Raw genomic sequence first — 26,015 nt, forward strand, 5'->3', positions numbered from 1 at the left:
TTATTTTTCAATCAACAACAGCTCATAGTGATCTATCACGATGTCAAACCTGGCATGACATCACATTTTTGAATCTGAACACGTTCCTCCTGATAAAATATAATAATAATTTAAAATAACTAATATATAATATAATATAAAATTTAAAATTTTAATTCCTGTGATGGCAAAGCTGAATTTTCAGCATCATTACTCCAGTCTTCAGTGTCACATGATCCTTCAGAAATCATTCTAATATGCTGATTTGCTGCTCAAAAAACGGGACATTATATACTTAAAACAATACTTACAAGTCTAAACCTAAAATAATATTGACTCAAATAATATCATTTGAAAGCTTACAAATTGTAGTTTTTATGTGGTTACCAATGGAGCCTGGATGGTATCTAGTGGAAAAGTTTGGTACTGCGCCCAAACAAGATTTTACTGAAAGCTACATTTTTGAGATATCAACCTAAAATTTGAAACACAACTTGATTAGATTTTAGATTTTGGCTTTGATTTTCTTGCAGTTTTAGAGAAAAACAGTTTTGTAAAATATATATTTTATATAAATTATAAGAAATCATTTTTTTACATTTTACATTTTCCTATACTAAAACTTCCATATATTCACTTTCATATTTTTGTCTTTCACTTCTAAAATAATTTGCCAAATGTCCCCTTTACAAGGAGGACAAACTTAAGTCTGTGCACAAAAGTATTCAAGATTTAAAACAATTTAATTTGGGGACTGCTCCCCAAAAATGGGAGTGACAGTTAAGGGGTTAAGTTTTCTGGGGTTGAGAGAAAGAGACTTGTCTCACATTTTATGTAAAACATTTATAATTAAGATAAACTCACTTTAATATACACAGATGCAAACCTATATTGTTATGGTAACTTGGTACAATGCATAACTTAAGAAAAAAAATCATAAAAAATAATAAAACAATTCTAGGTCACAAAATCATGTATGACATGCTGCACAGAAGTCCTTTCCCAGTCTTGCTCCTGGTGGATTCAATGTTGATTTCTGTATTTCATTGATCAGTTTCAGAGGTTTTGTTGTCCGGTTTAGGTTGCTTTGTCACTGAGTGTGTCTTGTCCTTATCAGTGGCTGCAGAAACACCAGTAACATTACTTAAAGCTATATTCTGGATGAACCTAAGTTGCATTTTGTCATTTACCATGTACAGACAATAATTTAGATTTAATGACTACCTCATTAAAAAAAAGCAAAAAAATGGACAGAAATGAACTTGTAATGAACATCTATGGGGCAACAACTGCATTTGCCTCACAGACTTCCATAATAAGTTCAGAAGTCTCTTACGTGATGTTGAGTTTGTCTTGGGCTGGATCAGATTGAGCAGCAAACTGTGGAGTTCCTTCACTTCAGCCTTCAGCTCACTCAGGTCCTGACTCTGCTTCTCCTGGTCTTTTCCAAGTCTGTGAAGAGTCTTGAGATGTTCTTCTTTCTCTGGAGGTGCGGCGCTTCTTCTTCTGTAAAAAAAATAAAAAAATATATGTTAGGCAGCCTTTCCAGGACCATCACTTGTCACAAGCAAGATGGTAGCAAGAAAAATGTAACAATCTAAGCCTAATAAGTTCCAAGATGTTCATCTACCAACCTTGTGACTTCTCTGGCATCTGCATAGGCTAACTGAGGTGAGATTGCCTCTCTCTGGATGTTCAGATATTTATCTAAAGTATCCTGCAGAACATGCAAAGTTTCAGTTATTCTGAGATTTGAGAAAAGACATGTAAAAACACAACATCCAGTAGTTGTTAACGTAGACACCTTGATCTGTTCCGTAAGCTTCTTCATCTCAGCGTGCTGATCTGGGTTAGTGGTGACATCATCATCAAAGAATTCTCCAAGCGGGGCGCAATGGCGGTGGATGTGCTCGTTGTCATAGCAACGTCTCAGACAAGGCATGGATTCCTCTATCTGCAGAATGATAGCTGCTTGTTGCATCACCGCATTGGCCAGTGCGTTGTCATAGACCCTGCAGACACGAGCGTTCCACATAAGGGTTAAAGGAATAGCACACCCAAAAATAAAGATTCTACCCAGGTCATTTCTGTACAATGAGAGTTCACAGTGAGCACATCTATCATGCCCATAAGTACAAGGGGTATAAATCGAATGTTTCGTTATGAAATGATCAATGAAATGAGCAATACAATATTTGCAGATACCTAAAAAAATGCTAGATCCAGGGGCGTGCAATCAATATTACAATAATATGTGTAATATATTTTACAGAACCAGTTGCATTTGCACAAGAACTCTCTGAAAACTGCAAATCCTTTAATCCCAATTGGGACGTCCATAAAAAAAAAACAACAACAAACAAACCTTTATTTATTTTTTTCATCAAATCGCACATGAGATCATTAACTGTTTGAGGATCAGGGCCATCCTTAGGGCGGTGCATGCAATCGTATCGGGCCCCACGCTTTAAAAGCCCCTGCACCGAACGCCCCCCACCCCGGAACACAATTGCAAATGGACCAAAGGGGATCCCCCAGAACACGATTGCGAACAGACGGAGGGGGTCATCCCCTACCACCAACCCACCCGAACGGACCATTTCCAGACCAATCCCCCCACCCGGAACGTGATCACAAACAGACAGAGGGGAACATCCTCACCCCCCACCCCTCCCAAACGGACCACTTCCGATCCCCCCATCCAGAACGCGATCACAAACAGCCCGATAGGGTCATCCCCAACCACCAACCAACCCAAACGGACCACTTCCATTCCCCCCACCAATAACGCGATCAAAAAAAAAACCGAGGGGGACATCCTCACCCCCCCAACCCTCCCAAATGGACCACTTCCAATCCCCCCACCCCGAACGTGATCACAAACAGGCCGAGGTGGACATCCCCATCTCCCAACCCTCCTAAACGGACCACTAATAACCCCCCTACCCGGAACTCCATCACAAACAGACCGAGGGGGACATCCCCACCCCCAACTCTGTCAAACGGACCACTTCCAACTCCCCCACCCGGAACTCCATCACAAACAGACAGAGGGGAACATCCTCACCCCCCACCCCTCCCGAACCGACCACTTCCAATCCCCCCACCCGGAACCCGATCACAAACAGACTGAGGGGGAAATCCTCACCCCCAACCCTCCTGAACGGACCACTTCCAATCCCCCCATCCAGAACGCAGTCACAAACAGCCCAAGGGGGTCATCCCCAACCACCAACCAACCCAAACGGACCACTTCCATTCCCCCCACCAATAACGCGATCAAAAAAAAAACCGAGGGGGACATCCCTACCCCTCAACCCTCCCGAATGGACCACTTCCAATCCCCCCACCCGGAACGTGATCACGAACAGACCAAGGGGGACATCCTCACCACTTAACCCTCCTGAATGGACCACTTCCAATCCCCCCATCCAGAACGCGATCACAAACAGCCCGATAGGGTCATCCCCAACCACCAACCCACCCAAACGGACCACTTCCATTCCCCCCACGCAGAACGCGATCAAAAAAAAAACCGAGGGGGACATCCTCACCCCCCCAACCCTCCCAAATGGACCACTTCCAATCCCCCCACCCCGAACGTGATCACAAACAGGCCGAGGTGGACATCCCCATCTCCCAACCCTCCTAAACGGACCACTAATAACCCCCCCACCGGAACTCCATCACAAACAGACCGAGGGGGACATCCCCACCCCCAACTCTGTCAAACGGACCACTTCCAACTCCCCCACCCGGAACTCCATCACAAACAGACAGAGGGGAACATCCTCACCCCCCACCCCTCCCGAACCAACCACTTCCAATCCCCCCACCCGGAACCCGATCACAAACAGACTGAGGGGGAAATCCTCACCCCCAACCCTCCTGAACGGACCACTTCCAATCCCCCCATCCAGAACGCAGTCACAAACAGCCCAAGGGGGTCATCCCCAACCACCAACCCACCCAAACGGACCACTTCCATTCCCCCCACCCGTAACGCAATCACAAACAGACCAAGGGGGACATCCCTACCCCTCAACCCTCCCGAATGGACCACTTCCAATCCCCCCACCCGGAACGTGATCACGAACAGACCAAGGGGGACATCCTCACCACTTAACCCTCCTGAATGGACCACTTCCAATCCCCCCATCCAGAACGCGATCACAAACAGCCCGATAGGGTCATCCCCAACCACCAACCCACCCAAACGGACCACTTCCATTCCCCCCACGCAGAACGCGATCAAAAAAAAAACCGAGGGGGACATCCTCACCCCCCCAACCCTCCCAAATGGACCACTTCCAATCCCCCCACCCCGAACGTGATCACAAACAGGCCGAGGTGGACATCCCCATCTCCCAACCCTCCTAAACGGACCACTAATAACCCCCCCACCTGGAACTCCATCACAAACAGACCGAGGGGGACATCCCCACCCCCAACTCTGTCAAACGGACCACTTCCAACTCCCCCACCCGGAACTCCATCACAAACAGACAGAGGGGAACATCCTCACCCCCCACCCCTCCCGAACCGACCACTTCCAATCCCCCCACCCGGAACCCGATCACAAACAGACCAAGGGGGACATCCTCACCACTTAACCCTCCTGAATGGACCACTTCCATTCCCCCCATCCAGAACGCGATCACAAACAGCCCGAGGGGGTCATCCCCAACCACCAACCTACCCGAACGGACCACTTCCAATCCCCCCCACGCAGAACGCGATCATGAACAGACCAAGGGGGACATCCTCACCACCCAACCCTCCCAAACGGAGGGTTATAAAGTTGGTAAAAGTGAACCAAAATTTGATGATATCTCAGTGACAATTTGACATCTGCTAGGTTGCTTCATCAGGATTGTGGCGTTTGTACAATTTAAAAGAGAATGCGTGCTTTGGTGGCTAACATGAGAGTTTCAATATGAAGGTGCATTTTAAAAATATACAGTAGATGCCGAAATTGATGTCCGGCCAAGGAAAATGGACATCTTTACATTTTATTCAAATATGAAATGCTTGTTTTATTTGCTGACATTGATTCATACTGATATATCGTTATACCCCAAGCGTATCATAAAAGTACATTTGACTTATTAATACCTTTGGAAGGTGTCAGAAAGCAGAGCAATCAGTAAATTAACACAGAGAATAGCAGACAGGGCCAGAAATGTTCCGCAGAGAAGGTAGGCCATGACTGCGTCCACATCCAGCATGGCATCAAACTCATACTCATCCACCAGGGTGATGCGGTAGAGGCTGTACAGCAGCTCAGGAACCGTCTGCATACTTGGCACTTCAGCTATACCTGAGAGCAGTAGAGGAAACATTTATGTCTCGTGCATCATAACTTTAATTATACAATAACATACTGCAAGTCTTTGTGACGGTACCTCCAAATATGATCCAGAAAGCACAGGCATATGGAATGTAGATCTCTATATAGAGGAAGAGGAATCGCAGCACGTCTCCTGCAATCTTCCCCAGCATGACAATGAAGGGACCCATAGCTCTAGAGAATAACATCAGCCATTTACCTGGAGTACAATCATGTGTCACAGTGTTGGCTAATAGAGTGCAAAGATCAGTTTTCAGAAGTTAAAACCATTAAACCCTCACCCTCATGTCATTTCAAACCAGTATGACTTTCTTTCGTCTATGAAACACTAAAGAAGATATTTTGAAAAATGTCTTAATCTTTTTTTCTTTTCTTTTTTTTTTTGTTTTTGTTTATACAATTAGTAAAAGTCAATGGGGTCCAATGTTATTCTTCAAAATATCTTTGTGTTATGCAGAACAAAGAAATGTATAGATTTGGAACAACATGAGGGTGTGTAAATGACCCAATTTTTCATGTTTGGGGAACCATCCCTTTAATTATCACCATAGACAAATTATACTCTAATTTTTTGACTCAATTACGTCAATTGCGAAGTTTCATTCACTTTATAAAAGTACACTACTCTTCAAAAGTTTAGGGTCGCTAAGATTTTTTAAATGTTTTTGAGTTTGAGTTTGTGAAAAGAAGTCTCTTCTGCTCACCAAGGCTGCATTTATTTGATACAGTAAAAACATAAATATTGTGAAATATTATTACAATTTAAAATAGATGGTTTTTATATATATAATTTAAAATGTAATTTATTTCTTTGATGCAAAGCTGAATTTTCAGCATCATTACTCCAGTCTTCAGTGTCACATGATCCTTCAGAAATCATTCTAATATGCTGATTTGCTGCTCAATAAACATTTACAAAGTTTGTTAATATTGTGATTCATGTTGGAGCTGGTTGGTTTGGTTCATGTCTTAGTCTTTACAGAGTTATTTGTGAAATCCCTATGGAAAACAACAGGAAAAGGCTGGAAAAAGCAGCCAATTATTGATGGCATTGCTTGAAAAGTGAAATGATATTCCAGCATATGTGGAGATGCAGTACCATTTAGAAGTGACTGAGCACATGGTGTGCAAACCCCCATGTCCTTATGTTTCTATGGTTACCGTAACATTGACCATATATTCCCATGGTTACCTAGCTCACAAAGAGGAGGCCACCTGTGGGGTCTCTGAGAAACCTGAGATATGGAAGCATTGTTGTTCCGGCCACTGACCAGGTGGTTCCATTCGGCTCCAGGCGCTCTGTGTGCCGTAGCAGCCAGGAGATCGAAAAGGTGTTGTCATTATATCTGAAGTCCTTGTTTTGTAGAATAAGTATCTATGGTAACTGCCACTGACCAGGTGTTCCTATAGAGTTGATGTTCTCAACCTTTTTCTCAGATGACCACTATTTTAGACACTTCATGACCCCCTTTAAAAAAGTTTATTTTACGCATACATCTTTTACAATTTTACCTTCTCCAAACTTTAATGGTAATGTATCAGTTTCCAAAAAAAAATATGAAGCAACAAAACTGATTTCAACATTGATAATAATCAGAAATATTTCTTGAGCAGCAAATCAGTATAATTAGAATGATTTCTGAAGGATCATGTGACACTGAAGACTTGAGTAATGATGCTGAAAATTCAGCTTTAATCACAGGAATTACTTACATGTTAAAACATATTTAAATATAAAACATTTATTTTAAATTGTAATAATATTTCACAATATTCCTGTATTTTTCATAAAATAACTGCAGCCTTGGTGAGCAGAAGAGACTTCTTTCAAAAACATTTTAAAAATCTAAATTATTCCAAACTTTTGACCGGCAGTGTACACTTGGATTATCATGCATTCATTGAAATGTTATTATTAACATTTCAAATTACATTTTTTTAGTTTTTAATTTCAACAAGCTAGGAATGACTGTACATTATAGGACTGGTTTTAATTAATTTTTGGAAATCATAATCAGCTCCTTTAAAATCAAATAGTCTTGACCTGCAAGAGCCGGTGGAGTTCAAGATCCTGAAGTTACTTACAAAATGATTCATTACCTAAAAGCTCGGACATGCTTCATCAGCCTTAACCACAGGAAAATAATGGACACTGCGAAGAGGCGAAGACTGTTCTGTCGAAGTGTGTCAGACACTAGTAATATATCTGTCAAGTGGATGCCCAGAACGGTCAGCAGCAGCAAATACACTAGCCAATCAAAGATATTCCTGTGGGCGACACATCAGCATACTTACTCCAATTGTATATTTATTGTTTTGCACAATCTTTCAAATTCTACATTGGCTTATTCTGAGTACATTACCAGGGGTCTTGAGTGTAGGTTCCTTTCAGGTTTCGAATATACTTAATTTGGCCTTCTAAATAATTGCGTTCCTGTATTATAAAGCAAAACACACTGATTATTACAATTGTGTATTTTGTTATTGTTTATTTTTTGAGAAATTAATATATTTTGTACACCACAGTGAACTTTAAATGAACATTCTGAGTTCAAAATAAGTTAGGCCATAGCATAATTTACACAGAAAATGATTTTGACTCATAACTCAGTTTGTAAAAACAAACACAAATTGTGTTTACAATTATGCACTTAAAATGGAAGTCTATGGGGGAAAGTGTTAGTTCACCCAAAAATGAAAATTCTGTCATAATTACTCACCCTCATGTTGTATCAAACCCGTAAGACTTTCGTTCATCTTTGGAACACAAATGAAGATATTTTTATTGAAATCAGAGCGATTTCTGTCCCTCCATTGACAGCTACACAACTACCACATTGATGCTTCAAAAGGTTCATAAAGAGATCGTAAAACTAATCCATATGTATTGAGTGGATTAGTCCAGATTTTGATTGTGAAAAGACACGATCGCTTTATATGATGAACAGATTTAATTTAGGTTTTTATTAACACATAAACATTCATCAACTCACATTTAGCACACACTCAAAACCAATGTTACTCACGTATGGAGCAGAAACAACACAACCTCTGCGTCCATTTTCAGGTCTTCCCGCTTAGGTTTCTCCAGCTTTTCTAATATTAACGTGGGTCCTAAAACTCTTGCCTGATCATAATCCTTATTTTTCCAGTGATATTCCTCTGAGCTTTTTTCTTTTGTAATGTCTCTCAGCCATCTCTCTTTCTACAGTCTTTCTTCAAATTTCCCTCTCCTCCTTCATGAGTGTATACTGTTGATTGGCTACAAGTGTGTTGTGCTGCTCGGTCCGATCCACCTTTAACAGCGTTTTTCAGAAATCACTTACTGCACCTTTAAAGGGATAGTTCACCCAAAAATGAAAATTTGCTGTTAATTTACTCACCCTCAGGCCATCCAAGATGTAGGTGTCTTTCTTTCTTCAATTCAACAGTAAAGAAGATTTTTTAGCTGAAACCGTTGTCCTCAGTGATGCATATAATGCAAGTCAATGGCTACCGTCACTTTGAGAGTTATAACATATAGACATATAGACCTATAGGCAAAACAAAATTAATACCCGTGGCTCCTGGCGATACACTGAAGTCTTATGAAGCGAAATGATCGGTCTGTGCAAGAAACTGATCATTATTTACTACATTATTGTCAACATTATTGCTTCCTGTCACATAATGATGTATGCGCAGGAGCTTAAACGTTGGGAATCTTCTCGATTGAGATCATGCAAGTGAACGTAATCATAATTTTTACTTTTATGAACAATACAACACATGCGTCATCCCTCTCTGTTTGTGTAAGTTTGCTCCAGCACATACGTCATACTGTGTCAGGAAACTCGCGCTTCAGACTGTCGTGAACGCGTTCTGGACTGTTTGCCGAGGCTGTGGATTAAAGGTAATAATGTTGTAAATTAATATCCAGTTTCTTGCACAGACCGATCGTTTCGCTTCATAAGACCTCAATGTATCATCAGGAGCCACAGGTAATAATTTTGTTTTCCCTGTTTATGTTTTTAACTCTCAAAGTGACGGTAGCCTTTGACTTGCATTTTATAAATCACCGAGGACAACGGTTTCAGCTAAAAACCTTCTTTACTGTTCAAGCGAAGAAAAAAGGATACACATCTTGGATGGCCTGAGGGTGAGTAAATTAACAGCAAAATTTCATTTTCAGCAGTATACACTCATGATGGGGGAGGACTCATGAGACTTTCCATCTTCTTCAAAACACAAATGAAGATTTTTAATGAAACCTGATAGATTTCTGTTACACCAATCAACCAAAACTTTGACTCTTCAAAATGTCATAAATACCACATTAAAGTAGTCCATATGAATTGAGTAGTTTAAGTTTGTCAAATGATATTTTAATGTCACGGACGACACCTGTTGAAGTGCTCCAGAAATTGCTCTATTAACCTCATTTCTACACATCTCTTCTCAAGGGGGATTTTTTGCAGCATCTTTGATAAGTAAATTAGATATTTTTATTCACAAATCTAACATAGTTTTTCTGTAAATTCAGAAAATATCAATGTTTCCATATGGCAACGCTGTACCACTATGGAAAAATAGGTATTGCCATATGGCAACACTGTATCACAGTGGAATTGCAGTAATGTATTTCAACATTGGGATTTTTTATAGATAGTAGCATCAACAATATGATTGCAGTTATCTATTTATTTGAAGTGTTTATTGTAGTATATTTGTATTTATGTATAAATAACAAAATTATTTCTTAAATTCAGAAAATGAATACAACAATATTTTACAGAATTGCATGAGTTCCAAGTATATAAATCTATCAATTTCGAAAAGAAATGTGAATTTAAATAGAAAAGAAATAATTTTATACAATAATTTTAGACAATTTTCTATTGTGGTACAGTGTTGCCATATGCAACGTTTCCCTAAGTACCCCCAAACAAAACAAACAAAAAAAATCTTTTTTTTTTCAACAAATATTTTTTGATTTACATGATTGAAGCTATTTCATGTAATAAAAACTTATTTGGAGAAAAAAAAAAAATTCATGGTTAGAACCTTAGATTGTTAACATTTTATTCGCATACAAATATTGGTCGACGCACATCAAATATGTTAAACAGAAGCTCAAATACGCTTGCTTGACGTGAAGGTGAGTAAATGACGATAGAATTTTCACTTTTGGGTGAACTAACCCTTTAAAATACATGTCAAAACATATGATCCATTTAAAAATCAATTCAGATCATGAGATCAGTCCATACGCTTATTATCTTGCTCTCTTGAATAAGATCTGTATGGGTTCAGTGTGATACCTCAGGCCACATGGGGTGAGAGCAGCTCAAGTCCTCATTGAGTTTCTGCACAGTCCAGCGCTGCCAGCGCTTGAGTTTCCTCCGAGATCGCACAATCTCCATCACTTCCCTGTACACCTCGGTCACCGTCAGCACTAGTGCCAGAACCACCAGCAGCACACGCCACCAGTCCTGCGAAGAGGAGTGCATGTACTGTATGTGTATGTGTGTGTTTATAAGCAGAAAGAGGAATATTCTAAAGATCATACAGCTGTTTGCATTGCGTGTTCTAAATAATGTTAGAGAAAAAGGAAGAGCGCTTAAATATATACAGCAGTGGCCAAAAGTGATATCCAGAGGGAATAACTGTTTTTAATGACCCTACAAGTTCGATTAAACCATCAAAATATGAGAAAAATGTTTTATAGTTTTGTTTTTAAAACACTAAACTTGGTTCGGGTATTTATCTGACAAAATTATTTGAAAAAAAAAAAAAAGAGCAAACTAGTGTGTTCATAATTTCTTTATGTGACAGCCCACCAAAAATGATGTCCGCACAATTTGGCAAATTTTTATTAATATTTAAATAAAGGGTGACAATTTCAATTTTCCTTGGCTGTATATCACTACTGTACGTATCAGAAGTACTGATCTATTAGGACTAGGCAGGGCTTGACATTAACACCCACCAACCAGGTAATATGGGATTGTAATATGGGATTGCGCAAATTACACATAATTTTACTCATTCACTCATAAAGCCACCTCTCACTATTAAATTTAGTTTTTTTCACTGCTTATTGTACTTAAATGGTCAAATACACACAAAATTATGGCGAGTGTTGGCGAGTATTCACATAAACACAGTCAGTTATGTTTTAAGTGAACATAAACAGTTGAGAAAGAAAACGCATGTGTAACAGTATAATGGATCTGTGCGTCAGGTCTTACAGTGACAGCAGCCTAATAAACCTGCTGCCAAATTATGAGATAATATTAAAATATCTATATGTTTTGATGTCAAAGTTGTGGCCAGTGAAAATATTGAGTTGCTAGTAACTTTGGTAAACCACTATCCACAGTGGCTGGTCAGCAAAAAATGTCAAGCCCTGAGACTAGGTAACACTTTATTTCGATGGTCCACTTTAGACATTCTACTAACTATAAGTAATGTTGCAACTACATGTCAACTAGCAGTCATCAGAGTATCAGTAGACTGTCTGCTTAATATCTGATACATTTTATTTTGATGCTCCCCAACAGACATTCTTCTGACTATAAGCAAATTTGCAACTACATGTCCACTTATACTAACACTAACCATAACCCTAACCTAACAGTCTAACAGTCTACTAATACTCTACTGAGAGTTACTTATAGTTAGTAGAATGTCTAAAGTGGGCCATCAAAATAACCGGACTATATATAAATGATAACCGGTCTTACCTGAGGAAGATTGTACCGATCTCCATCTGGACGTACTGACACAGATATGGCTACTGTTGTCCAGGAGATGATAAATAGGAAGTTGAAAAGCAGGAGTATCCAGGCGCCCATTCTGTAGGAAAACATTTAATCTGATGTGAATCTCAGTCCATGTTTCTCCATGCATCAGCACTGGACGTTGAGACGGGTTTACCTGCCATATAAGTTCCATTTGACAGTGATGAGTTTGAGCACTACAGGGTGCATGATGAGATCCAGTTTACCCTGATTGACAATAAACTCCAGCTGGGGACAGAGACAACTCTCATAAGCCAATGCAGCAACAACTCAATCGAGGAACTTCATATGAAATATGTTTAAAGATGTGTACCGGTGATGACGGATCAGAACCTTTCGGGTTTGTCTTGTCATCCGGCTTTGGCTCCATTAGATGAAGGTAGTAGAACTGTTGTCGGGCCATTCGGTCTTTCATATGGAACTGATTCATTGCCAGATCAGCCTGTCGACACCAAGATGATGATTATTGAAAAGTTCACTGAGAAAAGTACACTACCGTTCAAAAGTTTGGGTTTGGAACGATTTTTTAAATTTATTTGATCAAAAATACAGTTTGCAATTTGATTGCAATTTAAAATAACTGTTTTTTATTTGAATATATTTTAAACTGTAATTTATTCCTGTGATAAAAGCTGAATTTTCAGCATCATTACTCCAGTCTTCAGTGTCACATGATCCTTCAGAAATCATTACAATATGCTGATTTGCTGCTCAAGAAACATTTCTGATTGTTATCAGTGTTGAAAACAGTTGTGCTGTTTCATATTTTTGTAGAAACTGTGATACTTTTTTCACCCCAGGATTCTTTAATGAATAGAAAGTTCAAAATAACAGCATTTATTTTAAATTTTATACATTTATTTGTTTTACATTCACTTTTAATCAGTTTAATGAATCTTAGCTGAATAAAAGTAAGAATTTCTTTTTTTCTTTTTTTTTTTTTTTTTTAAATGGCACTGACCCTAAACTTTTGAATTGTAGTGTATTTTGTATATTCAATACAATTTATGCTCAACAATTTTTGTGGCCTGATGATAACTACCACAGATTAATTATCAAAATACTGGTTTAAGGTTTGAAAACAGGTATGTAAAGCTTGCCTTTTTTATAAGCACTGACATAATATAAAATAAAGTAAAATTATAAAATAAAACTATTCATTTATGTGAGTTATATTCTGATTATTACTAAAAACAATTATTTTATGTAATATGTAATTTTTTTAATTTTCACTAGTCTTTGTTATGCCACACAATTGCAATCTCCAGATAAACCTTTCCCAAAAAAAAAAAAAAAAAAAAAAAATCTGCTCTAGTATTGCATTACTTTGGTATTTCCAAAAATTAAGTAGCAATACTTGTGTGTCTGTCTTGGATTAACTGGCTTTTGCTAGGACCATTTTCATTTGAAAGTCACTTTGGAAGCATCTACAAAAGTTGTACTGTAACCACAGCAATCCTTGACTATACTCACCACAGGGCTCATTTTAGTAATCATAGCAGTAATGCAGAGCTGTCCGTCAGAGTCCTGCACCCCAGCATCTGCTCCAAACCCCAGCAGCAAACGTGCTGTCTCACTTCGATCTGTACATAACATGCACCCAACAACTCTCATGATACCCTTGGATGCAGAAGTCAAAAAAGAAGACTTCTTCGACAGCAGTCATGAGATTTGTCCACTGTTAGAGCTTGAGGACATGGATTTGGTCTGATTTTATAGACTAATAAAAGCCTTACCGAAGTTTGCAGCCAGCTGTAGAGGCGTCCTCTCTTTATAGTCTCGTACAGTGATGTCCGCCCCGTTCTGCAGTAACATCCTAACTGCGCCGACAGCATCATTCTTAGCAGCGAAGTGCAGCGGGGTCTGTTTGTCTTTATATGTGCGAGCTTCAATGTCCGCTGCCGTCACAATGAAAAATTCAGAGACAACATACACATTACCGTACAAAAGTTAAGGTAAGGTAAGATAAGGTAAGTTACTCCAGTCTTCAGTGTCACATGATCCTTCAGAAATCAATTTAATATGCTGATTTGCTGCTTAAGAACAATTTCTGGTTATTATCAATGTTGAAAACAGTTGTGCTGCTTCATATTTTTGACTCATGAAATGACATGGAGTCAATTTGATCTTAAATTCTGAATTTTGCTGAATCCTGATAAACATAAACACACACCTCCTCTTTCTAACAGGAACTGCAGCATCTCCTCATAATCCAGAGCTGCAGCTACATGAAGAGGTGTCACTCCAAAGGCATCGGCCCTCTGGAAATCAGACCCTCTTTCCAGGAAAAAACGCATCACATCCACGTTCCATGCCCGAGATATCTACCAATAAACACAAACATCTGTAAATGCTTTACAGCTTTTTATAGACAAGATGTCACTTATATTCTCAATAATTGAACATTTACATCCTAGAATGACAATTCATGGCATATATGTCTTACATAAGGAGTCAAACATTAACCTCATGCTGATAGCCAGTAAAAAGTAATCACAAAGAAATGGCAAAACCCAGAGCCACCTACAGTTGATGAATAGATTGACATATTACTCAATATACACTATATTGCCAAAAGTTTTGGGACGTCTGCCTTTACATGCACATGAACTTTAATGACATCCCATTCTTAATCCGTAGGGTTTAATATGGAGTTGTCCCACCCTTTCCACAAGGTTTAGGAGTGTGTTTATGGGAATTTTTGACCATTCTTCTAGAAGCGCATTTGTGAGGTCAGGCAGTGATGTTGGACGAGAAGGCCTGGCTCACAGTCTCCTCTCTAATTCATCCCAAAGGTGTTCTGTCGGGTTGAGATCAGGACTCTGAGCAGGCCAGTCAAGTTCCTCAACACCAAACTCGCTCATCCATGTCTTTATGGACCTTGCTTTAGGGACCTTGCTTGCACTGGTGCGCAGTCATGCTGGAACAGGAAGGGGCCATCCCTAAACTGTTCCCACAAAGTTGGGAGCATGAAATTGTCCAAAATGTCTTGGTATGGTGAAGCATTAAGAGTTCCTTTTACTGGAACTAAGGGGCCAAGCCCAACCCCTGAAAAACAACCCCACACCATAATCCCTCCTCCACCAAACTTTACACTCGGCACAATGCAGTCAGGCAAGTACCGTTCTCCTGGCAACTGCCAAACCCAGACTTGTCCATTAGATTGCCAGACAGAGAAGCGTGATTGGTCACTCCAGAGAACACGTCTCCACTGCTCTAGAGTCCAGTGGCGGCGTGGCGTGATGTAAGGCTTGGATGCAGCTGCTCGGCCATGGAAACCCATTCCATGAAGCTCTCTACACGCTGTTCTTGAGCTAATCTGAAGGCCACACGAAGTTTGGAGGTCTGTAGCTATTGAATCTGCAGAAAGTTGGCAACTTCTGTGCACCGTGTGCCTCAGCATGCGCTGACCCAGATAGAAGATTTTAGTTCAATATGGGGAAAATGGACTGATTATATGAAACCAATTCACCCAGGCTTTTCTTGAAACATAAGAAAATGGTCTGTAAGGTAATGTTTTTAAGAACTACAAGTAGCTGCCCTTGTTCTTGTACATAGTTGCTGTCAAAATGAGGAAAATACAAAACATCTGTAAGCTTGAGTATTTAATTTCAGTGACCACTGACAGACATGATGGGCTGTAATGCTGTTTTTGTGTTGACATGTATGTTTTTGTTTTATTGTAAAGAAGCATTTCTGCCTTGATAAATGTATGTATTTTTCCTCTGAAATGAAAAAAACAAAACAAAAAAACATTAACCTCATGCAGGGCCGTTTGCCCGTATTTATCTGCTGAGTTTGGGTCGGCTCCGTGTGTGAGGACATCATTCAGCAACTGCAGGTCCACCTAAAGCAAAAATCAATATCACTGTGTGACACTGACAAATATGACATATCATGTCTCCCAAAGTTCACCAAAGTGGAGCATTTGTTTCATGTTACCTCATCTGTGTCTTTATTGCTGGCCGCCAGAACTCGAAAGTGATCCAGAATCCTTTTATTCAGCTGGATCTTTGTCTCCTTCTGTCCATCTACAGTGTCCTCATCTGTTGCCAGACCCTTGTACTTGCTGCCTACATATTCCTCTAAAAAGACACATTGATTTAGAATTAGGATTTATATTACGCTGAAAAACAAAAGTACCACTGTAACCTTTTTTTTTTTGTATTAAAAATTTATTTTTTGTATTTTTTTGTATTCTACTACCTTGGTTGTTTGGACATACTGTAATATAACATACCATGTTATATATTTGCTATTTGATACAGTATATAAATTTTATACATACATATATATATATATATATAATTTTTTGTTATTATTTTTAATATAATTTTTATTATAATTTATTATTTATTTTATTACTCAATTTTTTTTTAATGTTTTGAGCAGTAATTCAGCATAAATGATTTCTGAAGGATCATGTGACACTGAAGACTGGAGTAATGATGCTGAAAATTCAGCTTTGATCACAGGAATAAATTACATATTAAAATATATTACAATAGAAATTATTTATTTTAAATTGTAATAATATTTCACAATATTTCTGGTTTTATTGTATTTTTTGATCAAATAAATGCAGCCTTCCTTGATCATACAGGCAATGACTATGGCTGGCTTAAAATGAACCCAAAATAGATTGAAAATTAAAAATCAGACACATAATTACTAGAGGTAACAATAATAATCAAAAGGTGAACATTTATTAATAAGCAATTTAAAAAAGTTTATTATTTAATTATTATTTTTTTAACATTAATAAATGTTCATTTATTAAACATATTAATACATGTTAATTTTCAACCTATTTTGGTTTTATTTTAAGCAAGCAATACAGTCATTATTAAACAATAGTTGAGTTAAATAAAACTACCCAGCAGGTTGGGTCAAAACAACCCATTCGCTGGGTTTGTCCATTTTTAACCCAACTTGGGTTATTTTTAACCCAGCACTTTTTAGAGGGTAGATTCATTCAATATAATAGTAATAATACTTCGTTACATTACACCAAAAGTATTTTTACAAAAAAAATATTTTTTGGGAGAATCTGTACTTTACTTGAGGTTTTATATTTCTGTCAACTTTTACTTTTACTCCACTACATTTCCTAAATAAAATGTATACTTTTACTCCGATACATTTTCCCAAATCATTTTCGTTACTTACTACAAAATAAAGTCGGAAGAACACAGACTGCAAGCAAGTATGTGCAAACAAGTGCTCGCACAACCGCGGTTGATTTCATTTTCCGGTTTGCGTCCGTTGCTGGAGAAGAGTGCTGAGAAGAGTGCGCTGTCATTATACAGTACGAGAGCGACCTCTAGAGGCGAAATAAAAACTATCACTGATGCCTCGTAGAGTTTGTTTTGACACGCGACGTGAAGCTGCGCCCTGCACAGAGCGGGAAACTTTAATTTAAAACATAGACTACAAAACGGTATGTTATACAGTGTACACTAGAGTACATGTTTTCATATCATTATAAAGTAATTAGTTTGATGACTAGATGCTGCATTAGTGGAGAACAGTAGTATGTTTGCCGTCGAGTCTGAGAGGATGCTAACATTAGTAGTACCTCAAGCGGTTAAAACAATGTGACAAAAACACTAACTGTTTAATGTCACAATTGTTACCATTCATTTGCATTAGTTTATATCCATTTGTTCGCTTATACATTCATTATCCAGCGAAGTTGCATATTTAAACTGTATTCTCATCATGCAACGACAGAAACATAACAAATAAGAAATGTATTTGATTTCAGTTCTTTTTTTATCGGCATTGTAACACATATTTTGATTAGATAATCATCAAGTTTTCTAAAATAGAGGCAAATAATGTGTTAAAGTATACATATAATAGACCCATGCTATGCCTTTGTGTGTAAAGATGGTAAATTTTCTTAGTACATGATGTAACTACAGAAGAGTCAAGTTTTAAATAGGAAAAATATCGAAACTCTTTGGTCATTTTTGAGCTAGATGCTAACGGTCTAATCAGATTCAATGAACTATGCTAAGCTATGCTAAAAGTGGTACCGCCAGACCCGGAGATCGGCTGAATGGATTCGAAAACGGTAAAACTCAACTGTTTAACTCTAGGGGAGTTGGAAAATGAGCCTATTTTCAAAAAAAGGTGGAGTGTTCCTTTAAGCATGATAGTTTGGATTTATATGGTAACACTTTACAATAAGAGTCCATTTGTAAAATTAAGGTTAATAAAAGTATTGTTCATTTTTAATTTCAACATTTACATTTTAACATTTTAAAGTTGTCTCTTACATTAGTTATAATGCACTATGAGTTAACATGAATGATCAATGTATAATTAATATATTAGTATTTTTTATATTTAAAAATTACAATAAACATTTAGGCATTTTTTTTAATTCAAAGAAACAAAATGCAAGAAAGAGTTAAAACTGAACACAATCTTGCTGCTCAAACTGTGTATAGTACAATTTTTAATAATTTTTTTGCTCCTTTTGTATTTTACATTTACTTGTACTTTTACTTTCAATACTTAAGTACGTTTAATATCAAAAAAATACTTTTCATACTTAAGTACAAAAAATATCACATACTTTAAGACTTTTACTCAAGTAACATTCTAAACAGTGACTTTAACTTCTACCAAAGTCATTTTCTGGTAAGATATCTATACTTTTACTCAAGTATGGTTTTCGAGTACTTTATACACCACTGCCTTCTGATACATCAATGCACTATGGTACAACTACAGTAGCTTTATCTAAGGGTAATCAAATAAATGTTCAATTTTTAGAGTACACATTATCACAACCTAACAAAGCAGGTAAAAAGTTAGAAAATCCTTTATTGTATATATGCATTTATTGTCAATACCTGTGGGTTTCTTCCTCACAGACTTGCGGGCAGCATTTTTCCAGCGGCCTCTTGCATAGGACGCCAGGTGAGCGACTGACTGTCCCATATCTTTAACTGATGTCACGGATACTCGAGGAGCTACGATTGACTGCATAAGTAAAAAATATCACCAAATAACACAATAGTTTAAAATTTATGCTGAGCTCAACAGTTCAAGAGATGGAAAATAATATGGTAGATTCAGCCAAAGACTGGAGGCAGTTTCCTCACCTGACTAGAGACTCCATCAGTCAGTTCAAGCTCAAGGCTATCCGGCCCATCATATCCAACTCGACCAAATCTCTTCATTCTTCTACAGTATTCAGCTGAGAGAACCTGAAGATCTCCTCTGCCTTCTTAAGATGCTAAAAGAGTGGAGTTACAGCCCAAAACATGAACTCAGCAGAAGTGTAATGGAACCAGCACAGCAGAAAATGCACAGCTTCACGTCATTTACCCCGCATATCGAGCGGATCACTCTTGACGTCTTTAATAATGGGCTGTGTTTGTCTTTAGATGATTTGTTTCTCAGTTACCCATACTGTGAGTCGTAAAGCACATGTGTGTTAGACACTCAGCTACACCCTCCCTGTAATAAATCTTGATGAACTAACATTTATCTCATAATGTTTAACTAGAGGTCACAGGGCAACACAAGCACAGGATTATGTTTAGGGTCTTTTATGGCACCAGTACTGAATGTGCTGTTTTAACAGATAATGACCATTAAGGGCATCTAATCACCATATAAACCAGAAAACACACAGGCAGGCTTGTTTGGACTGCTTTCTAAGGTAGTATACTAACAAGGAACCTCACCTGTGACAGATTTGGAACACTCTACATTACCAGCAACTACATTACAATTGATTTTAATGCACTTAAGGTGTTAGCATGTTGCTAAGCTAACAACACAGAACTGTAGTAAGCATAAAAATACGAAGCACAGACAAATATTGGGTAAAACAGTCCATTTTAGTCTAAACTATTTATTATCAAACATATTTATCATTCAGCCTCGGCCCTGGTGTTCAGTTTCACTGTGGCGTGAGGCTTTGAAGGTTCCTGGACACCGGCCCCCTCGGTTCGGTTCATAATCCAGCCCTGGTGATCCTCATGATGAGCAGACCATTGTGAGAGACTGGAGTGGTAAATGATTGACAGGCCAGGAATGTGATGACATAATGCATTGACATATGTCAAATTACATCAGCAATGGAAGATTGAATGCAAATAGACAAAAATAATAACAAACATACAATGATACAGGTGGATGTCTTATGTTCATTTCTTATTAAGCCTGAGAATACAAAAGATGCCAATATAGTGAGATATTTGTTATTAAATAAATAAAATGAATACATTAAATAAATACTAAAAATAATAGTATTATTAGTTTTATTTTTGATCAATCAGTTGCCTTGTCGAGCATAGGAGACTTCTTTTAAAATTAATAAATAAATAAACTTAACCGACCCCAAACGGTTGAACATTAGTGTAAACCACTATTAGATTTTGAATTTTGGATCAGGTTAGCATAACAATCAAAGCTGGATTGAGGTCAGAAAAACCTGGAAAACTTTCATTGTGGTTATTGAGTGCAGTGAGTAATACAGCAACACTCCCATTAGCAAATTAAATATGTTGGAATTTGATGACTTCAAAGAAAAACATGACTCAGGATTTCATTTTAGAACACTACAGAATTTTATTCCATCACACCCAAAATATTTGTGGTTACCACAAATACTTTTGAATGTCAGCAGCATTTCATGATATGTACCTCACAACAGTGATAATGATTTGACTAGATAATGATTTGACAGGTTTCCCACTGGCTCCATTCCCTGAGTTTCAGCTCACAGCGAGAGCGTATCCGTCTCATCCAAACCAGTGGTTGCCCATACATTCTCTGTTCCACTCCACACGACAGAGCCAGCACCATTCAAACTTACACTGCGGACGCGGACACACCATGTGCATACAGCCACCTGAGGAAGATCATGACAACATAAAGACAAGAGGGATCATTATCCATAATGAAGGAGATAATGACATCTTTATGACACACTCTTCAAGTTCAAAGATAAAAACAAAGATAACCAACCTATTTTTATAAATAGTACTGTATGTGAAACAGTCTTCAGTATGTAATGCAAAACAGTTTAAACAATAATATGCTCACATGACCCCCTTTGAAAAGTAACATTTTAAACAACATCTCAGTGAACACAAAAACAATTTCCAAAATGTTGACAAGACTAAGTTTAATATAACATCTGTTTAACTTATAACATGAAAATAAGGTTAATAATATAACTTAGATTACACATTTTTCAGTTTTACTCAAATTAGGGTGATGCAAAAATGAGTACACCCCACAACAGAAACTACTACATCTAGTACTTTGTATGGCCTCCATGATTTTTAATGACAGCACCAAGTCTTCTAGGCATGAAATGAACAAGTTGGTGACATTTTGCAACATCTATCTTTTTCCATTCTTCAAGAATGAGCTCTTTTAGAGACTGGATGCTGGATGGAGAGTGATGCTCAACTTGTCTCTTCAGAATTCCCCATAGGTGTTCGATCGGGTTCAGATCAGGAGATTGTTGGAAATTGTTTTTGTGTTCATTGAGATATTGTTTAACATGTTACTTTTCAAAGGGGGTGTACTCAACAGCTTTCATTCTTGCTGGCATTGTTTTTATGTATTTTTCCACAGTCTGTTGTTATCGACTTCCAAATAGTTTCTAGTTGTTCCCAAAGACTTGCTTTTGATTAAACATTTGTGTGATCTATCTTTGAATACATTAAATCACAACAATAATTATATTTTAGCATTAGAAACACTACTGTGACTAAAGAGCTTACACATCAAAAATGATTTTGGTAATCACCAATATTGTTAGTTTAGGGCACAAACCTTACATTGGGTTTTGGTCTAATAAATTTGTTAAGCACTTATATATATATAGTGAGATACAGTATGTCATGCATTGTGGATAATGAATTAGATTCGGGGTCTTTCACAGCGGATTTGCGACCCCTAGGTGGTCCTTAGCGGTACAGCAGTGGATTCACAGATTATTGTTTAATCTTAAAAGAAATTAAAATCTGTCTACATTATGTAAAATGCATACTGTCAATTTTATTTATATAGCACCATTAAAAACCAACAAAAATAGTTGACCAAGGTGTTGTACAATATATCAAAAACCATCTAAATTAAAACCATATACAACATAAATTATAAACACAATCAAGACCAGAAACTATTGTACACAAATCAGCTATCATTAAAAACCTATCATTAAAAAAAGCTATCATTAAAAAACTTGATATGTTTTGAGTTTTGCTTTACAATCATGCAGTGTAGGGGCACTTCTAATAGAAACAGGTATAGGCTGCTCCAAAGTTTCGGTGCAGCGACTGCAAAAGCACGATCACCTCTCAATTTCAGCCTAGATCGAGGAACATTTAACAGTCTCTGGTTGGATGACCTAAGAGACCTTCCCATTGTGAGCAGATAGTAACTTAGAAATATATACAGGTGCTAATCTGTTCAAGGATTTAAAAACCAGTAACAACACTTTAAAATCAATTCTGTAGTGAATTAATTAAACCGGAGTAAAGTGCTCAGCAGTTAGAAGCCTGGCAGCTGCATTCTGGGTCTGTGAGTTTAAGGAAAAGCTAATAAATATTTACCTGCATGTCATGTGACCATTTACTGACATCAGAGAAGCGTGAACATGTAAATGTGCTGTTAAATTCCACAAATCTAGTAGACTTTCCAAACATATATGAGCAACAGGCTTTTTTATAAATAAAAATTAAAAGATAAAAAAGAAGAATTAGGGAGAATCAATACTGAATCAATATAATCATTATGAACAAACAATTTACTGCCATTGTGTGAATAATGTAATCATGTAATCAATAAAAAAAGAAAATGTAGTCTGATTAAGAGTATTTTTAAAAATGTAACAATCTAATTAAAATTTCTTAGTCACCATGAAATCAAAACTGACTTCTAATTTCTTTATGGAATATTGCAGTATTTATATTATAAATGATTTAGTAAGAGCAGTATGTTAGTGCATTATTCTGAACAGCACCTGAGAAACTAGAGAAAGTTAAAAGACCATTCATACCATTCTTTTCCACGGGAACTTGGCATTTGGGGCAGGGGTGAGTGGTTTTGGCTATAGTGTCCTGTGAGGCTTGATCCCAGCGGGCGCGAAGAGCTGCTTCTTCATCTACAATATAACCCTGAAACACACACAAACACACACACATACTGTACAGCAGGGATCAAACAGCACAGGGAGATTTGAGCTTTAAATTCCCCCTCTTACATGATTCTTTTATGAATCAGGTGATTTGTGAATGGCTTGCAGGCATTATCCTGCACTGACACTCTTATGAGTATAATCTCAGGCTGCTCAACCCAAAAGAGAGATGACTGATGATATCTAGCCAACATAAATTGAACTGTGCCCATGCATATGTGATGAACTAATATTAAAAGTGTGCCGTTCTTACCTGTAGGGTACTTCCTGTTGCTGCGGCCGTCATGTGTCTGCAGGGGCCCTCGTGATACTCTTCTTTACAGTCCCTGCAAAACACAAACTGACACAAACAACAAATCAGTTATTTACTGCTATATGCCACAACTCTTATATTGATCAGTAATTACTATTAAAGTACTTTTATTATTTTGCTTCACAATAGAAATAGAAGGTCAACTGTGCTGCATTGTGGGACAGTATGTGTGTGTGTGTAAAAAAAGTTACATTATCGGTATTAAAGGGGACCTATTATGCCCCTTTTATAAGATGTAATATAAGTCTCTGGTGTCTCCAGAATGTGTCTGTGAAGTTTCAGCTCAAAATACCCCACAGATCATTTATTACAGCTTGTCAAATTTGCCCCTATTTGGGTGTGAGCAGAAACACACCGTTTTTGTGTGTGTCCCTTTAAATGCAAATGAGCTGCTGCTCCCGGCCCCCTTTCCAGAAGAGGGCGGAGCTTGAACAGCTCAACAACAACAAAGCTGGAGAATCTCACGCAGCCAAAATGAGGATTGTCAGTAACGGTGTTCAGCCTTACATTGTTCAAACCGGAGTCGACACTGGGGTTTATGTAAATTTTAGGGTTAGTGATGTCACCAACCTGGGAAGAAGCTCATTGTAGCCGTTTGTTGTAGTCCTTTAACAGCGGATTCTTTAAAAGAAAATATCTCTCTTTGCATTGAACTTTGAGCGTCGTAACTTTGCAGATGTTGTTTATGCTCAAACAGAAGCATTACACACTAACTAAAGTTAAAAAAAAAGCAAAATCATAATCAACCAGCCCTTTAAGATTTTGTCATGTTAATTAAAATTTTAATATGTTTTTAAGATGTTAATTTTTGTCATGTTAATTAAGATTTTGTTATGTTTTTTAAAGAAGTTTATTTATTTGATCAAAAATACAGTAAGTAATTTTGTGAAATATTATTACAATTTAAAATAAGTGTTTTCTATCTGAATATATAGTAAATTGTAATTTATTCCTGTGATCAAAGCTGAATTTTCAGCATCATTACTCCAGTCTTCAGTGCCACATGATCCTAATATGATGATTTGATGATTTTTGCTAACCAAAATATAACATTTATATCATTATCATTATAATTAAAATACCAGTTTATGACACATGTAGCACAAATGCATATTCATGCAGCATCTAAAGGCCACACAAGGGGGCAGCCTTTCTCCATGGCCGTCCTCTCAACAAGCGTCTGAACTGAGAAGGTTTTACTCGGGGGTTTAGCATACTCTTCCTCTACAGCTCTTTTGAAGCTCTACTGATTTAGTATTTCTGCAGAGATCCAGACTGTGAAGTAGGGAAGCATCACATCATCTTTTTGCTTTATAATTTCTGCTGCTCATGACAGATCCTCCTCTCAAGGTCTGGAGACAGATGCTTCTTTGTTTTCCCCCTCTTCAGTAATGATGAGAAAACAGAGATCTTTTGACAGTCACTTTCTTTCTACTTTTTTCACCCCTGCTATCATTTGTTCCCTCTCAGACGTGCCACCATTCATGTTTATTACCCACATCACTGGTGTCCTTCTCCAGCGCAGTCATTTTCTGCGGTGTACGAGACAGGAAGGATGCATTTGATGCGGAGCGTGGAACAGTGTGAAACCCTTCTTAGTGTGAAATTAATGCCACTTTGCAGTCCTGAACAAAGTGTTTTAGTTTCTTTACTTTTCAAGCAATGGGATATTTGAATTGTCAAGTCAGTTCTCTTCTCTAATAAGCATTTCAACAGGGGATATGTTCCCGCAGAACTCCCAGAATGCTCAGCAGATTCTACAGTCAGAACATCTGCCATTCACAAAGCTGAACATCATTCCGAGGTTTCGTTCATTACAAATCTGAGCTAACTGTGCGATCCTAATTTGACTAATTCATTTCCATGACTTTTCCAACCAATCATCATTAACTGGATAGGGATTTTAAAAAGATTAGTAATTGTACTGACAAAAATAATTTCTACACTCTAAAAAACAATGTGTTGGCTCAACAACAACAACAACAAAAATAAAGCAAGTTTGCATCTTTTTTTTTTTATTTTTTTTTTTGACAACTTTGAGTGAATTTACATTCAACCAACAAGCTACATTGAGTTAGAGGAACCTAATAATTTGTAGCATAAACACAAATTTTTAAGTTGATTACTCAAAAAAATTAAGGCACTTCAACTACTATAGTTGTAGCCCTGGAAACAATTAATCTGATCTATTTCAGTTCAAATCAAGAACTATCATAGCACATGCTAACATAATATTTAATGAACAAGTAAGACATTACTCATCACTGGCATTAGCGCAGTCATTGCTTATATAGTCAGCGTAGTGTGTACCTTCATGTATCTACTCTTCAGCACAATGGTAACCACAAACACTTCAACATTACAGAAACTCTTTTAAATTTCAAACATAACAGCATTAAACACTAACAAGTC

General features: G+C 37.6%; 2 protein-coding genes across 3 annotated transcripts in view; both read right to left on the minus strand.

Moving 5' to 3' along the window:
* Positions 1 to 726: 726 nt before the first annotated feature.
* On the minus strand, positions 727 to 20,368 carry si:ch73-193i2.2 (transient receptor potential cation channel subfamily A member 1). 2 transcript variants are annotated; one of them, XM_051917227.1, is made up of 20 exons: positions 19,818 to 20,368; positions 19,230 to 19,363; positions 18,978 to 19,107; positions 16,054 to 16,196; positions 15,872 to 15,958; positions 14,285 to 14,435; positions 13,848 to 14,009; positions 13,585 to 13,694; positions 12,425 to 12,553; positions 12,248 to 12,339; positions 12,055 to 12,166; positions 10,630 to 10,800; positions 7,693 to 7,763; positions 7,430 to 7,597; positions 5,385 to 5,503; positions 5,095 to 5,299; positions 1,784 to 1,991; positions 1,614 to 1,696; positions 1,316 to 1,485; positions 727 to 1,099 (listed from the first exon to the last, which is right to left on the minus strand). In XM_051917227.1, exons 2-20 carry the CDS (start codon positions 19,305 to 19,307, stop codon positions 1,023 to 1,025), a joined length of 2,466 nt encoding a protein of 821 aa, XP_051773187.1. In that variant the 5' UTR covers positions 19,308 to 19,363; positions 19,818 to 20,368; the 3' UTR covers positions 727 to 1,022. The 2 variants fall into 2 exon arrangements, with proteins under 2 accessions (XP_051773187.1, XP_051773186.1); XM_051917226.1 differs by having other exon boundaries at positions 728 to 1,099; positions 19,230 to 20,368.
* A 313-nt stretch (positions 20,369 to 20,681) lies between these two features.
* Positions 20,682 to 26,015, minus strand: part of prkn (parkin RBR E3 ubiquitin protein ligase) — a 186,033-nt gene continuing 180,699 nt past the window's right edge. The window contains exons 10-12 of the mRNA XM_051917228.1: positions 23,544 to 23,630; positions 23,153 to 23,270; positions 20,682 to 20,989 (exon numbers count right to left, since the gene is read on the minus strand). Of these exons, the coding sequence (XP_051773188.1) occupies positions 20,880 to 20,989; positions 23,153 to 23,270; positions 23,544 to 23,630 (315 nt within the window). The 3' untranslated portion in view covers positions 20,682 to 20,879. The remainder of the gene's footprint in view (positions 20,990 to 23,152; positions 23,271 to 23,543; positions 23,631 to 26,015) is intronic.

This window comes from Ctenopharyngodon idella, chromosome 13 (assembly GCF_019924925.1).
Source record: "Ctenopharyngodon idella isolate HZGC_01 chromosome 13, HZGC01, whole genome shotgun sequence".
In the NCBI taxonomy this organism is placed as follows: Eukaryota; Metazoa; Chordata; class Actinopteri; order Cypriniformes; family Xenocyprididae; genus Ctenopharyngodon; species Ctenopharyngodon idella.